General features: G+C 38.5%; 1 protein-coding gene across 2 annotated transcripts in view; it reads right to left on the minus strand.

The window, feature by feature from the left end:
* LOC126380762 (uncharacterized) overlaps positions 1-14,455 on the minus strand; it is a 31,372-nt gene that overhangs the window by 3,087 nt on the left and 13,830 nt on the right. For both annotated transcript variants that reach the window (XM_050030354.1, XM_050030353.1), the window contains 3 exons: positions 11,843-11,983; positions 9,719-11,718; positions 366-9,531 (listed from right to left, as the gene is read on the minus strand). In XM_050030354.1, the coding sequence (XP_049886311.1) occupies positions 366-9,531; positions 9,719-11,702 (11,150 nt within the window). In that variant the 5' untranslated portion in view covers positions 11,703-11,718; positions 11,843-11,983. The remainder of the gene's footprint in view (positions 1-365; positions 9,532-9,718; positions 11,719-11,842; positions 11,984-14,455) is intronic.

Below are 14,455 nucleotides of genomic sequence, written 5' to 3' on the forward strand. Positions count from 1 at the left end.
ATTCAACAATTTAAAATTCAAACCTTTGTAAAGTAAAAAATGATCAAGCCGAAAGCCGCAAGGGTGATCATATGATTTTTATGCCATTCGCCAAATGATATATTTTTGTTAACTATATGACTATTTTTCAATAATTTTATCATCATACTGCAAAAATCAATTTAAAAAATAGACTATTACACTTATAAAATAACGCTGTATTTATTTTCTTAATTGATTATAACTAAATAAGTATTGTTACATCAGTGATGCCAGGGGCCTTTGGCAGCTCACCAGTAACCCTGACACCAGTGTTGATGAGTTGATCTTTCAACTCACACGAGAGAATGCTACCAAAATGAAATCAATTAAATATTACGCCTTACCCTGTAGCTGCTTTGATCACTGCCTGTGCTTGTTTAGCTGCTGCCGCTTGAGATCTACATTTCCGCTTTATTTTATCAAATTTATCTTCAAACATATCAAACTCCTCGATATCAGGATACATTTTCTCTTTAACTTCTGGATATTTTTTAACCTTATTTTCTTCCTGTTCTATAAGCGTCTCCTGTTCAACAGGATCCTCATTTGTATTCTCATTTGTCTTCTCGTTTATATTTTCATTTATCTTTTCATTCGTCTTCTCTGGCAGCTGAGGCTCCGCAAAACTAGAGCTTGAAAAATTTGCTGAACATATTTCGTGCGGCTCCACAATAGTACAAAGCGCTTTATTATTGCTGTTTGCAGCCTCTTGAAGCCCTGAAATTAGATCATTTTCAAGATTTCGAACTTCCTCGCTTTCTAAAATGTTTTTAGCCGTAATTGAATCTACATCCCCGTCACTTTTATCCGTCTTCTCTATGTTATCAAAAAAGTCAAAATCTGGAATAGGCGATGGTTGTGTATATAGCCTGTGACAACAAGTTGTAATAGCAAAATGATTTAATTGATTGAATACTGGATCTGATTCCGGAAATATTATCTTGTTTTGTACATAGCGATTACGCGATTCTTTCAATAACTCGCAACAATCAACAAACAAAGCCTCATCCCGGCTCAGTCCTGCTAACTGTTGCGGTCTTGTACTTCTATCTACTACTTCCAAAATATCATCCAAAGACAGTAATGATGGTTGCTCATTTTTCGGTTGATTCTTATTTCGCTTCTTGTTCTTCTTCATACGTCGACGTATTTTTTTCCTACGCTCTATTACATAACTTGGTTCTTCATCATAATCAGGGATAATGCCACCTTGTAATTCTATTTCTGATAATCTTGCTATGTGCATTAAAGTTAATTGGTGACGGACATAGTTATCTGGCCGTTTAAATTCTTTTTTACATGAGCTACAATAGCGTGGTAATGGTTTCACAGGTACTTTATCTTCTTTTTTTTTCTGCCCACGTTTAAAAGTCCTTTTAGCTGGAGAATGTGAAGAACTATCTTCAGCTATTGATTTTTTATTATCAGTGTGGGTTCTTTTGCTTGTCCGTTCCTTTGATGGATAGTACATATCATCACTGTCATTGGCTATGATGTGGAACGTCTCAGATATTTTTTTAGATGCTAGTAGATTAGATTTACGTGGCTTCCTTTCTGAAAAGAATCCGAAGCTTTCCATGAACTGTTCTGAGCGCAGTTGCTCTTCGCTTTCATGGGAAGCATCTAAACTCTTATCATCATTGTTGACAACTGTAGTACGTTTTTTCTTTTTAATCTGCTTACCCTTATTTCTTTTAATACGATCATCAGATATTTCTTTTTCTGCGGCTTGAGTATTCTCAATGTCAGTCTTCTTCTTTACTTTATCATCAACATACTTTTTCAACGGCACGTCGCTTTTGGATGACTCATCAGAATCACTTACATATTTTATCTTCGTGTCAACAGGATCTTTAATAAGTGCTTTTGCAGCTTTTTTACCAACAGACTTTAATTGTAGGCTCCCAGGCATTCCTTTTTCAATTGTATCTTGTTTATTCTTTTTCGTTTTCTTCTTATTTTTTTCTGATGTATCTGTGTTGTCTACATTAGCCACAGGATCAATAATTCCTGAAGTCTTTAAGTCGGATATCTTCGAAAAATATCTAGATTTGGATTTACCTGCTTTAGTTTTTGATTCAGGCTTTTTAAGAGGTTCTGAATTTTCAATCATATCATCCATGTCTATATCGTAAGGATCGTAAAACTGAGCACTGGATGATTTAACAACAACCGACTTCGATCTAGTCCTTCTCGCTGCAACGGGCAAATTATAGCAAGCAACGGATCGTGTTTCTGGCGTTAGCCGCACTTCTGATTCAATCGGATTAATGGGTGCTTGGCTTGTATTTATTTCGACATTGTCTTGCGAGTCGGATGTTATAGTTTCAAGACTTTTGTTAAATTTAGCCTTTTTAGGTTTGGAATATTGACCATCTTCAACATCGTTAGTCATATGGGTTATCTTCCGCTTTTCTATAGAATTTTCTGATTTGTTAATTGAATTATTAGTTTCAGGGACTTCCTCTTCAGCTTTCTCATTAATGGCTGATGTGGTGTTGTCGGATTCGATTATATGAGAAACATCATCGACGCTGTCACTGGACTTAGCAACGTTTTGGTCTTCTTTCAGTAAATCGTCAAATTCTGGCTGCTGCTTTTCTATCACATTTAACTGATCCATACATTTTGTTTGCGTTTCTGCAGAATTGTCGGCCGGAGTTTTAGTATCCGTTTGAGAATCATCGTTAAGGATATCCGGTATTTCCACAGACTTCTTCTTCTTGCATTTTCTTTTTGATTGTGGTGATTTTTTCCTCTTGAGAAGTTTGCACGGCTCCACCGCAGCTTGGTCAGTGTAAGTATCTTCTCCTGTTATTCCACTGCCACTGTCTTCAACAGTTCGAGCGTCAAAATCAACTATCACATCAGTTACTTCTTTTTCTGGAGCTTGCTTTGAAATTTTGGTGTGATTTTCTTCATCCAGCAACAACTTAGAAAAGATCAGTTGTTTTTTAGTCAACGGACCTCTGTAATCGGTACTCTCGGTATTTGAAATTATTTGCTCAGTTACATTACTATCCACAAAGAGAGACTTCCCACGCCGACTACGTCTCAAAGGTACACTAAGGTTTACGTCAGTTTCAATAACGGTTGGTAAATCGCTGCCCACGAGATTTTTATCAATATTTGTGAATAACAGATTTTTTACAGTTGCCTTGGTGCAATCCAATTTTATTATAGCTTCAACAGGATCTAAATTTTCGTTTTCATTTTGTTCCTTATAATTTTGAACTTCTTCCTTTAAATCTTTGGAATCATCGGTGGTGTGCATATTTATATTGGTATTTTTATGCACAGTTGAATTTTCGCTTAGGTTATTTTCATCCTTTTTGATAGCTTCTTCACAGAATGATTCATCTTGGTTCATAGCATTTTTATCCGTTAAGGGAATTAAAACTTCGCTTTGTTTTTTTCTTTGTCTTGATTTTGCTTTTTGTCTGGTCTTTTTACTCTTCAAATTTTTTGATTTATTATACACGCAATCTTTTTGTTCCTGCACTAACGTAGACATTTCTATTTCGTTAGGATTTATTTTAGGTATGTCTGAATTTTTGTTTTCAGTTCCTTGCGCTGATAAATGATCACTTTCTGCTTCAGAGATCACAATCTTTTGTTTATCTTCTTCAAGTGATTTCATTGTCATGTCTTCTTGAGATGATTTTTCATCGACTTGTTGTTTTGATGTATTATGACTTACTTTTATACTATTTTCCTTGTTTTTGTCAAAGTCTATATGTATAGATCTTTCTTGTATATTTTCTTCTACAACATTACATTCCACTTCATTTTTCTCCGATCTACGCGAATTATTGTTGTCAAATGTAGTGAAATTTAAATTTTCGTCTTCGCCCGACTGAGATTTGGCAAGTTTTATAACTTCAACTATTGGGTCTCCAGCCTTCATTTTATTAGAAGATTCTTCTTTGGCATCGATTTTTTTATTTACCCGTTCTTTTTTACCCAGTTTCTTTGACTTCTTTTCTTTCTTTTTCTTCTTTGCTGGTATATTTACAGTCGCACACGGTCTTCGCTTATTTTTCTTTTGTTTAGCTATCGCTGCCAGTATTATATCATCTTCAGAGTCTTCTTCATCGTGTATGGCAACAATTTCTTCCTTGGCAATCACGTCTTGTTTGAATGAGTCTTCAGTGATAGCTTTTGGTTCAAGCTCTTGGGGTAAAATAGATTTCTCCGTAGGCGACGTAGTTTCAATATCAGGAATTAAAATCTTGGGCACATCGATAGTACTCTCAGTGTTTGCGAGCGCTTTGCTACCAGTATTTTCACTCAACAAGTTAGACTTTAGAGTAACTAAGCCAGGCGCGAAAGTGGGGCTCATGGCTGATTCAGGTGCTGTTGTATTATTTTTAATCAAATCAGGAGGAGTAATACTCTCTCCAGAATCCGCATCAGTGCCTTTAGGGCAAGTTATTACCACCATTGCACACTTTTCCATGGCTGTTGTAGTTTTAACGTCAGTAGCTTGCACTAAATCTTTTTTATCATCTTGGCTGTCAATGATATCAGCAATTTGACCGACCACATGATCTTGTACGGATTTGGTAACTTCTAACAGCTTATTGACTTCATCGTCATTAGACTTTAATACGACTTGCGAAGATTTCTGATCTATAGAAGCTCGTTTCAGCATTTGACTTTCCTTTTGCCTTTCAGCTGGAGCTTTAATACGAACTGCTCTTAAACTAGCAGTTTTGTCATTGTTTCTTTTATTCTTTTGTATTTCCAGTTTTGGACATGCTGGTGTTTCTTGGTATGTTTTCGTCGGAGGTACATCAGTTACTTTCGCAATTACTCCAGGCAATGTTTCATCACCAGTCAAGTCAATAATTCGATCTTGATATTTTAGTCCTTCAGGAATATTATCCCGGTCAGTAATTACATCACATGATGGTTGTTTATTATTTTCCGAATCGATATTAATTGGTTCTTCTTTATAAATATGCGATTTCTGTACAGACGCAACAGAAATGTCATTGTGTAAATTTTGAAGTGTAGAAGGAGCGGATGAAACATGTAATATATCCGGTATATTTTGATGAGCAGATAATCCTGACATCTTGTCATTTATGACAACTTCTTCACCACTAGATGGCGATTCAACGCTTATTAGCAGCGGCGTTGTTGATTTAGCTAGGGACCGTGCCGCATCATATGACGAAGTGGAAGCTGCAGTGGATGAAACATACTGCGGTAATACATTCAACAATTGATTTCTGTGGTCTACTGGCATGTTGCCTAAGATATCGACGAGCTCTTTTGGCAGCATAGCAATTTTACGAGCTGTTTCTGGGTCTTCGTCTACTTTGGAGCAATGATTACTAGTAGGATCATTGTGTACCTCTTTGATTGGATTAATAAAACCGCTTTCATTATCTGTTCTGTTAGGATCACTCGATGCACCGGTTGGTAAATAATTGTAACTCACGGATGTATTATGCATTTCGGTTTCATGAATAGCACCAATTTTGGCAGGTGCACCAATTGTTGTTCCTGTAAGAGTGTAAACCGGCGTAGTACTCGCAATCGTAGATCCCGGAATACTTAAAAGAGTATTGGTTAGTGTGGCTGAACTTGAAGACTCAATTTTCGTTACTGTTATACACGCTTTAGCTAAAGTGTAGACTGGAGTAGTACTTTCCATTCTACTCAAAGATGCAGTCATTGCCCGATTCGAAAAAGCATGCATGGGTACAGTATTACTTCCATAAATATATGGCAAATTGTCATGTGGTCTCACCGACGCGTTTTGAGATATGTTTGGGCTAGCAACAGCTTTATCGATAAACGTTACCGGGTCTGCACTATCTCCAATTAACCCTTCTGACATTGATTCCGTCGATCGAATTTTATACTGTGGTATCTTCAATGTAGGGTCATATACAGGTTTCTGCGTGTGCGCCGATCTTTCAGAGGCAGTTTTATCTTGGTTTGTTATTTCATCAGGTTTTGTATCACATTCCTTTGCCGAAGATTTCAACTGTGCGCCATCTTGTTGCGCATCGTTCACTTTCTGCTTTTCTTCTCTGTTATCAATGCTTTCTTTTTGATTCAAATGTTGGGTTAATTTTAACGGTACGTCATCTTTATTCGTAGCATTTTCTTTTTGAGTCAGTTTTGAAATAGGATGAATCGATACATTATCTTGTTTAGGGTCTACTTTTGAACTCAAATTTCCCACAGATTTTAATTGAGCATCATCTTGCTTTATGGCGCTCACTTTTTGAGTCAAACTAGGCATCGGATTCACTTGTGCATCATCGTGTTCTACTGTACTTGATAGGGACGTCGATTGTGATGAAGATTTTAGCTGCGCATTGTCTTTATACATTGAGGTTACTTTAGAAGTTAAATGTAGCGCAGAATGTAACGGTGCCAAGTCTTGTTGAGTTATGCTAATCTTTCCAGGTAAATGTGTAGCTGACTTCAGACGTGTATCATCTTGCGAGCCTTGGTGAATCGAATGCTGTTCAGGTTTTTGTTCACCATCGTAAAGTATACCGCTCACATTAGGAATCAAATTTAGTGCAGATTTTGCCTGTACAGAGTCTTGCTTCGGAGCACACACTTTCAGAGTTTGACTCAAATGTGTTGCAGATTTTAGTTGTGCACCAACTTCTGGCACAGCACTTACGTTTTGACTCAGGTTTGGTGTAGTATTCGGTTGCACAACATCTAGCTGTGGTACACTGACTTTTCGGGTTTTAGTCGAATGTGGTGCAGGTTTTTGCACTACACCGCCTTGTAGCACAGCACTTACGCTTTGAGTCAAATTTAGCATAGGTTTTGCCTGCACAGCTTCTTGCTGCAATGCACTAACCTTCTGAGTCAAATTAGGTACATCCTTAAGCCGTACCATATCTTGTGTAACTGTACTTTCAGTTATTGTGTGAGACAAATCACCTGGTGTGGTTCCTGCTTTGTTTATTGCAGGGTCAGTTAAATCAGCAGACCCCACAAAATTGTTTCCTTTTGTATCTGATGCGAGACGAGGAGCCGAGCGTGTCATAATTTGCCCAGATAAATCAGGTGGATGTATTTTTTCTTTATTTGCACACATATTTTTGGGCACATCATCGGTGTAAAAGGTCTTAGAAACCGAAAAATCTTGAATAACGGATGCGTCGATAGATCTTCTATCTATTATGTGTAACAAACCCGTCTCTTTGCTCTTTACAGATAAATCAGTTGGATAGTTGTCACTTATATGCGAATTTGTGAATACATCTGGCAATATATTTCCGTTGTTGGACTTTACACACAAATCTAGCGTACTTGACTCAAGAGGCATTGCTTGTGTCGGTTTCACACTCAAATCCACAATAACATCATCACCTTCAGACTCGTCATATACACAATTGTTATCGTAAGTTTTATTAGACAAGTCTAATGTTTCACCACTATCATAATTCATGTATGCAGCGTCTTGACATGAAAACCCTTTGGAATGACCGGGTATTAATACCTTGCTCGACAAATCTAAAGGAGTAGATATGATTGACTCCACATTGGTGCTTGCATGGGCCGGAGGTATATTAGTAGGAATATCTAACATATTACTCCCCGGATAGATATTCAATGACGTTTGAGAGGTTAAATCAATTTCTTGTGCAATTTCTTGTCTAATATCCTGTCTGATATCATGCCTCACTTCTTGTCTGATATCATGCAGCACTTCTTGAGTAACATCACGTCCGACTTCTGGTCGGGTGTCATGTCCCACGTCGCGTCTGGCGTCGTGCCTAACTGCTTGTATGTTATCATGCCTCACTTCCTGTCTGAATTCGCGCCTCACTTCTTGTACCTTCTCATGTCTCACATCTTGTATATTATCATGTCTCACATCTTGTTCATGTCTCACATCTTGCCTCATATGGTGATTCGTTATTTCTTGTCGATTTTCAGGTAAATTCTTAAGTGTCACGTTTTCCGGATAAATATCTAAATGTTTAGACACCACACTAGCCTTCTGCCAATCGACCTTTGTTTCAGGTGCGACTTTAGATGACTTTTTTCTACTGATTTCGATATCAGCTGGCAGCAGCTTATTCAAATCATTTTGTGGGATCATTACTTGCTGCCTTGAATCATGGCTTGAGCGTCGAGTATCACTTCGGGAACGTGTTTTTACGGGTGATTTTCCATAAAAATAGGTTTCTGTTTGTTTTTGTCGACTGATGTTAAGCTCGGTGCCGAGTGGAATTGTTTTAGGTGGCATCATTTCATGCTCGTAAGATTTTCCTCGTGGAGACTTACGTTTTCCAACCACTTCAGTTTGTTTAACCTTGGGCAAAGTTTCCAAAACATGCTCAGGCTGCAGTTTTATTTTTTCCGGATCCGGATGGAACTCTACTAAAGTCCTCGGCACAGGGGTAGAATGAATTAAACTGGGTTGCAAATCCACGTTAACTGCAGCGTCCTTATGTATAGAGGCTTGAATAAGAGGCCGGGGATCCAGGTCTATCGGATCATCATTGCCACACTGAACCGACACATGCCCCGGTGTATCTTGAGGCAACGGATCAACTAACTTGTTCTTGAGCATTGCAATGCAATCATTAAGCCCTTTCCGAGGTTTATTCAATTTATTCTTTTGCAGAGCATTAAGATCTAAATACCTTTTTTGGCAGAAATTTAGAGGTGGTTTATCCAACCTCGTGACAACAGCTTCATTTTCAAATAGAGTGTGTTGGCCTGTGGGAACAGGAACATGTTGATCGGTGTTATTGCATTCCTGTTGTACGAGGAATGAATGATGAAATTGTACAGATTTGTCGTGAGTCTCAGAATTCGCAGTCAAACGCGCAATGGAATGCTTAAGCGGAACGTTTTGTGCTGGTGCGCAGGAATTATTTGCGTTTCCATTAGTGCCACTGCAGCTGGGTCTTTGTCCGTCTCGATTACCGGATGCACTGCGGTTCCCATTGTTGGATCCACTGCGGTTTCCATTGCTGGATCCACTACGGTTCCCACCACCGGATGCACTGCGATTCCCGTGATCTCTAGTAGTATATGATCCTCGTTTAACATCAATTCTGTGAGGCGTTTCATCCAAAGAAGCATTTTCCATTGCCTCACTCGAACCCTCTATAACTTTGTCTGTACTATCCACATTTCTTTGTTCTACGCGAATAGATTTCCTTTTTGCCCTTTTTACAACAGATTGCCTTTTAATAGTTTCGCGCTGACGAGTCTTGTTTATTATAGATTTTAATTTCGGTCTCAACGGTTTATTATCCTCGTCATCATCGAAGTTAGAACTTTGTTTAGCAGTGTCGGTGCTAACGGACTTTGCTTTTCTGTCGGACAGAATTCTTTTATTACCACACTGTTTTATATTCTTAACTCCTTGTGAGTTCTTCTTCATTATCATTTTAGGTCTTGTTTTGTCTAATATGCGCCGTGGTCTTTGTATCATGTTTACGGGATTCACCACAACACGATGCCGCTTCGCTGGTAAGTCAGCTAACATTTTTCGAATTGTTTCAGCTGAAAAAAGAAAATAAGAATATTTTTAGTAAAATACACATTTATAAGAAAAAAACACAATAACAAATATTTCAAATTAGTCAAAAAGGGACACATGTGAAAGTAGAAGGATTGAGGTTAAATTACTAAGCGCTAATATTAGGAAAAATTCAAATATATATAAACATATTAAAAACAGGATTCTCACCATCTCCAACTTCAGTTCTTGGGCGTGGTCTAGGCCGCATATGAGATTTTTGTCTGCGTTGTTGTGATCTAATATCTTTGCGCATTTTTTTGCGGATGGTATTATCGGGCATCCTAGTTCGGCGCCTGCGCACGCCAAAAGGTCGGTAGCGGCACTGGCGGCGGCGCACGGCCGGCGTGTCTCCGGCACAATCGAGCATGTGCTGATGTAAGTCTTCAAGAGTTACAGACTTCTGGCATTTTGTGCACTCCCTGAATCCTCTTGGAGGTCGAGTTCTATTGCACACCTGGCTCGGTGGCACATACAAATGCTTCAAGATGTCAGCATTCAACAGTGGTTCACCGACTATTTCGTAGTATTGTACATTGGCGTTAGGATGCTGAGTGGAAATGTGTGACGAAAGTCCCTTCGACTCTGAAGTTTGTTCGCCACAAGCACAGCATACGTAACATCGAGGTCGCACCCATTCACCGCTTAGAAGTGCAGGCTGCATGTCATAGGTCGGCCCTGCTGGAGCCAGGCCCAAACAAGCAGGAAACTCCGGGGCAGAGGTAATCGTTGCCGGTTTATCAGTACGCTTTACAATTTGCAGAGGTGACTTCGGGATCTCTCTGCTCTCTAGGATCTCCTTCAATTCTTGGCTTATGATGTTCTGTTTTTCAGTCTTTTTCTCAATCGGCGCCCTGTTAAATATGATATCAAATTTTCGCCGCATACTCAGTTGCGTCCATATATCCAAGCTCGATATAAGTGTAATGATGCAATTATTTGTATGGGAGTCCCTCTTTATCTGGTCTGGATTTAATGGACCCTTGTCGCTCTCTGGACTGTCCCATTTCCATTTGTGCTTTGGTGCTATTGCGCGAGGCATGTACCCATCGTTAACGTTGCGGGAGTATTGCTCGCGAGCTAGAAGTATGGGAAAACCTTCAGCAGTATTAATGACCGCGTTATTTTTGGATTTTCGTGTTTTGATCGTGCTGTCAGGATCAGGATTAAAATTGCAAGTACCATCCAAGAATTTGGCGAGATTTTCCTGAACGTTGCTTGCCACTTGAGAATAAAACTTCGTATCGAAACATTTTTCAAACTTAGTGTCATCAATAGTCTTGAACCAGTCCTTTTTAGTAGATTCTCCTGTTCTCGGCGACCGGTGCACCACACCCAGTCTGGACAATATTTGATCCGCATCCGTGTTATGGAATGAAAAGTTGGAAGGAATTTTTTTGTTCCATTGCAATTCATCTAAGACGATGACCGCGCTCTTTTTTATGATAGCATTATTTCCTAGATTTTTGTTGGGTGGTAAGATTAAATTCGTTGTAATGTTATCTTCAATGTCCGCCCCATCTTGATCTTCTGAAGGCTTGAGTTCACAGGATATAACAACGCCATTAAAGCCATGCTCTTCTTGGGAGTCTTTGTTAAAATCGTCCTTTTCTTCAATGTGGTGTGACTTCTTGATTTTTTTGATGCCACGTGGTTCTTTTTGGCGAAGTTTAGTGCGGTACGAAACCTTCAGTTTTTCACAAGCATTTTCTTTATGCTCGGCAAGTTCCGATGAAGTGAGAAGCCGAGTGCGACAATCTAGGCAAGCGAAGTATTGATCAGGATGGTTATCAACCATGTGTTGAATGATGCCAGAATCGGCCTGGGACTCGTTACAAAATAAGCATCTGAGAAAGGCGTCGGGCTTCGAGTAATGCATACGTTGAATATGTTTTGTAAGAGTTTGTTTTGAAGCGAACTTCTTGTCACAAAAGGGGCAAAGAAAATACGGAGTGTGAGTAAAATCAGACTTGTTTGGGAGATCATCTTGTTTGTTTGGCGACGCCTTGGACGGGTTGGTAGCCCTTTTGGGTTTGTCCAACGCGATCCTGCCTTCTGATTTGGTTCGGGATTTGTTTTTTGGACTAGGATTGGACTTCCGAGGTCGCAGTCTTCCATTTAAACCAGACGAAGGTTCGTCGTCACCCGCATTCATTTTTAGTTTCTCAGTCCTGAAAATAAACGATTAATAAATATCAATGAGAACTTCAATTAAAAATTCATTCATTAATTTCATTTCATTTCATTCTAAATATGTAATAGTTTCGTTATTTTATTAGCTGAAGGTATACATACGTGGTCAGTAGGAAGAGATCAGGCGGTGGAAAGACATCGAAACAATCGTCAGATGCTAAGGGGTCAGGAGCGATGATGTGCGGGTTCACCTCTACATCATGCTTAACATCTTCCGTTGTCAATAAACCATTTGGTAGGAATCTGGACAAAACACGTAAAAAAGAATAATAAACACATACACGTAAATACGTAAATGTTAAATCTAACGCACAGCATATAAAATTACATTAGTAGGTACATACTTTTATTCATTTTTCCAAATTAGTTATTAAGTGACTGCCAAAAATAAAAGTACATTATCTGCTTATGTTTGAGAATATATTTTCAATATGGTGTTTTTTTTCTAAAATGAATATCAGTCATTTGAAATAAATAACTAACTAAAACGTAGCGCACAATCGAGTGATAGGTTAATTCGCTTGAGTGATGTCAATGAAGCAAAATAACTAAAACTGGTCGCTGGGCAGTTGATATACAACACTACGCGCAGAGCGAAAGCGTATGACTTTATAAACAACGAATTTTGATGTACATAGGTAGACACTTTGGGAAAATACATATTTTGCTACTAAATATATTTTTGCTACTAAGTGTATTTCATATAAAATGACATTAGTCATTTTATTTATTTTTATAAACAATATAAAAATAATCGACGGGTTTGTACAAAGGTATTTTTATAATGTAAGTAAGTAATGTAGCACAGAAATCTTATTTCAGATATGCACGCGTGGTTGTAACTTGTGGATTAGATTAGTCTCCAGCCATGTTAGAATAATCCTCCGCGCAAATTAACAAATACATAATCCTATACTTTCACACCAAGACATACTCCAGAATAGTTATACGAGGAATAAAGTTTGAGCTTCAAATACACGGTCCTTATTTTCGCGCTTTTGGGGAAGATAATATCCGTATACCTAACTTACATAACTCATCTCGTATTACGTCCTTTTGATGCTTAGTATAAACCCTTAATCAGTTCAGTCGGGACGCCTTTACACATCACTAAATCAATAACTAGAAACAATTAAAAAAGCAAGAACAGTCAAAAATATTAACACTAGGGAACAACACTTATTGAAAGTAATAACCTGAAGATTTGACAGGTCCGGTTTTACACAGCGCAACAAAGCGACTGCCTGTCTGACCTTCTAAACCGAAGAGGAAAACCGGCTTAATTGCAGTTTAGGTTACATACCTCCGAAAAGACATTTCTCTTATATAGTGAGGATATCTCCTAACTATGTTTTCCTTTACATGATTTTTCTATTCAACAAGTCTTAAACTTTCCCCAATGTATTGTGGATGAATAGACGCGACGCAAGAAACTCCTCAATAATATTAAACAAACTTTTAACCAGCAAGTGAGATGCGCTAATTTGAAAATCCACATATTAGACATGTCCCTGGTACCGCAAGACACCAGTTATACTTAACCACCAACCAAGTTACAAGTTCCTCTAGTTATAAGTTTTTGAAAACTGATTTCGAATATAACTTGCTACAACTACCACACCTTTACCAGCTACGAAACTTGTAACTACTTGTAACTCAATAAAAGAAAATAACTTTGACATTATCCTCTTCTTATGACACATTCATATTCTCTTATAAAGGCCGTTAGGGTTAAAAATTAATAAATTAATTAAAATATTGAAATCGACAGAGTGTCATGTTACCATTATATTATAGGCGATGAATCACCATATGTTTCATCATAATCTGTCTAAGGACTTCTTTCCAAAAATGACTACGAGTGGTCTCCTAGTAGCTCTTCCATCCCATTTGGGATTAGGGGCATAATATTATAATATATGTACGTAAAATATTGATAAATAAAACCCTTTATCGTATTACCGTAACCCCGTGTCAATGTCAATATGTCAACCACAGTGATCTAAAGGTCAAAGCTTCGGCATACTATCTGGCTACTGGGTTCGGTTCCGTATGGGGATATCGTCAAAAGAGGCTAGATTTAGGTCACCAGGGTACCGAACGCTATCAAAATTAAAGGTAATGAAGTTCCACTGCATGGCTACGTATACCTACATATCTCTCCGACGAGACGAATCGTGGAAAAAAGTTGTAGACTAACGCTACAAGATGAGGTTCCCGTCCTATTTAGATTATGCTCCCTCCAAGTAATCAGCGACAATAACGAAGAGCAGGACCCGCCCCAAATAAAAAAACGAAATCCTAACTCGTAAGAAGCCCAATGGAAATTGTTGGCTGTACACTGTTGGGCACAGGCCTGCCTTCAATCAGCCGGAAGGCCAGAGCATACAGCACCACGCTGCTCCAGTGCGGGTTGGTTGTATATGTATAACTATTACGGTTACGATATGTCGGTTGAATTGAAGCTATTCGTTGGATGGGTTACCGTTTAGTACCGTTCATACTCATCCTCCGTTCCTCCATGTTTCTGAGCTGAGTTGGGCATTATTCGAATAAATTATTATCTAGATATCAAATGGTTTTAAGATTTGTGCCCGGCTAAGGGCAAGAGGCTCCTCCCCTATTACACATAGCTGGTAAGGAGTGGGTGTCTACCTACGTGATGTTATGTTATGTATTCTAGATAATTATTCTACTAAATAGTTATTCGCAACG

Source organism: Pectinophora gossypiella, chromosome Z (assembly GCF_024362695.1).
Source record: "Pectinophora gossypiella chromosome Z, ilPecGoss1.1, whole genome shotgun sequence".
NCBI classification, from domain to species: Eukaryota; Metazoa; Arthropoda; class Insecta; order Lepidoptera; family Gelechiidae; genus Pectinophora; species Pectinophora gossypiella.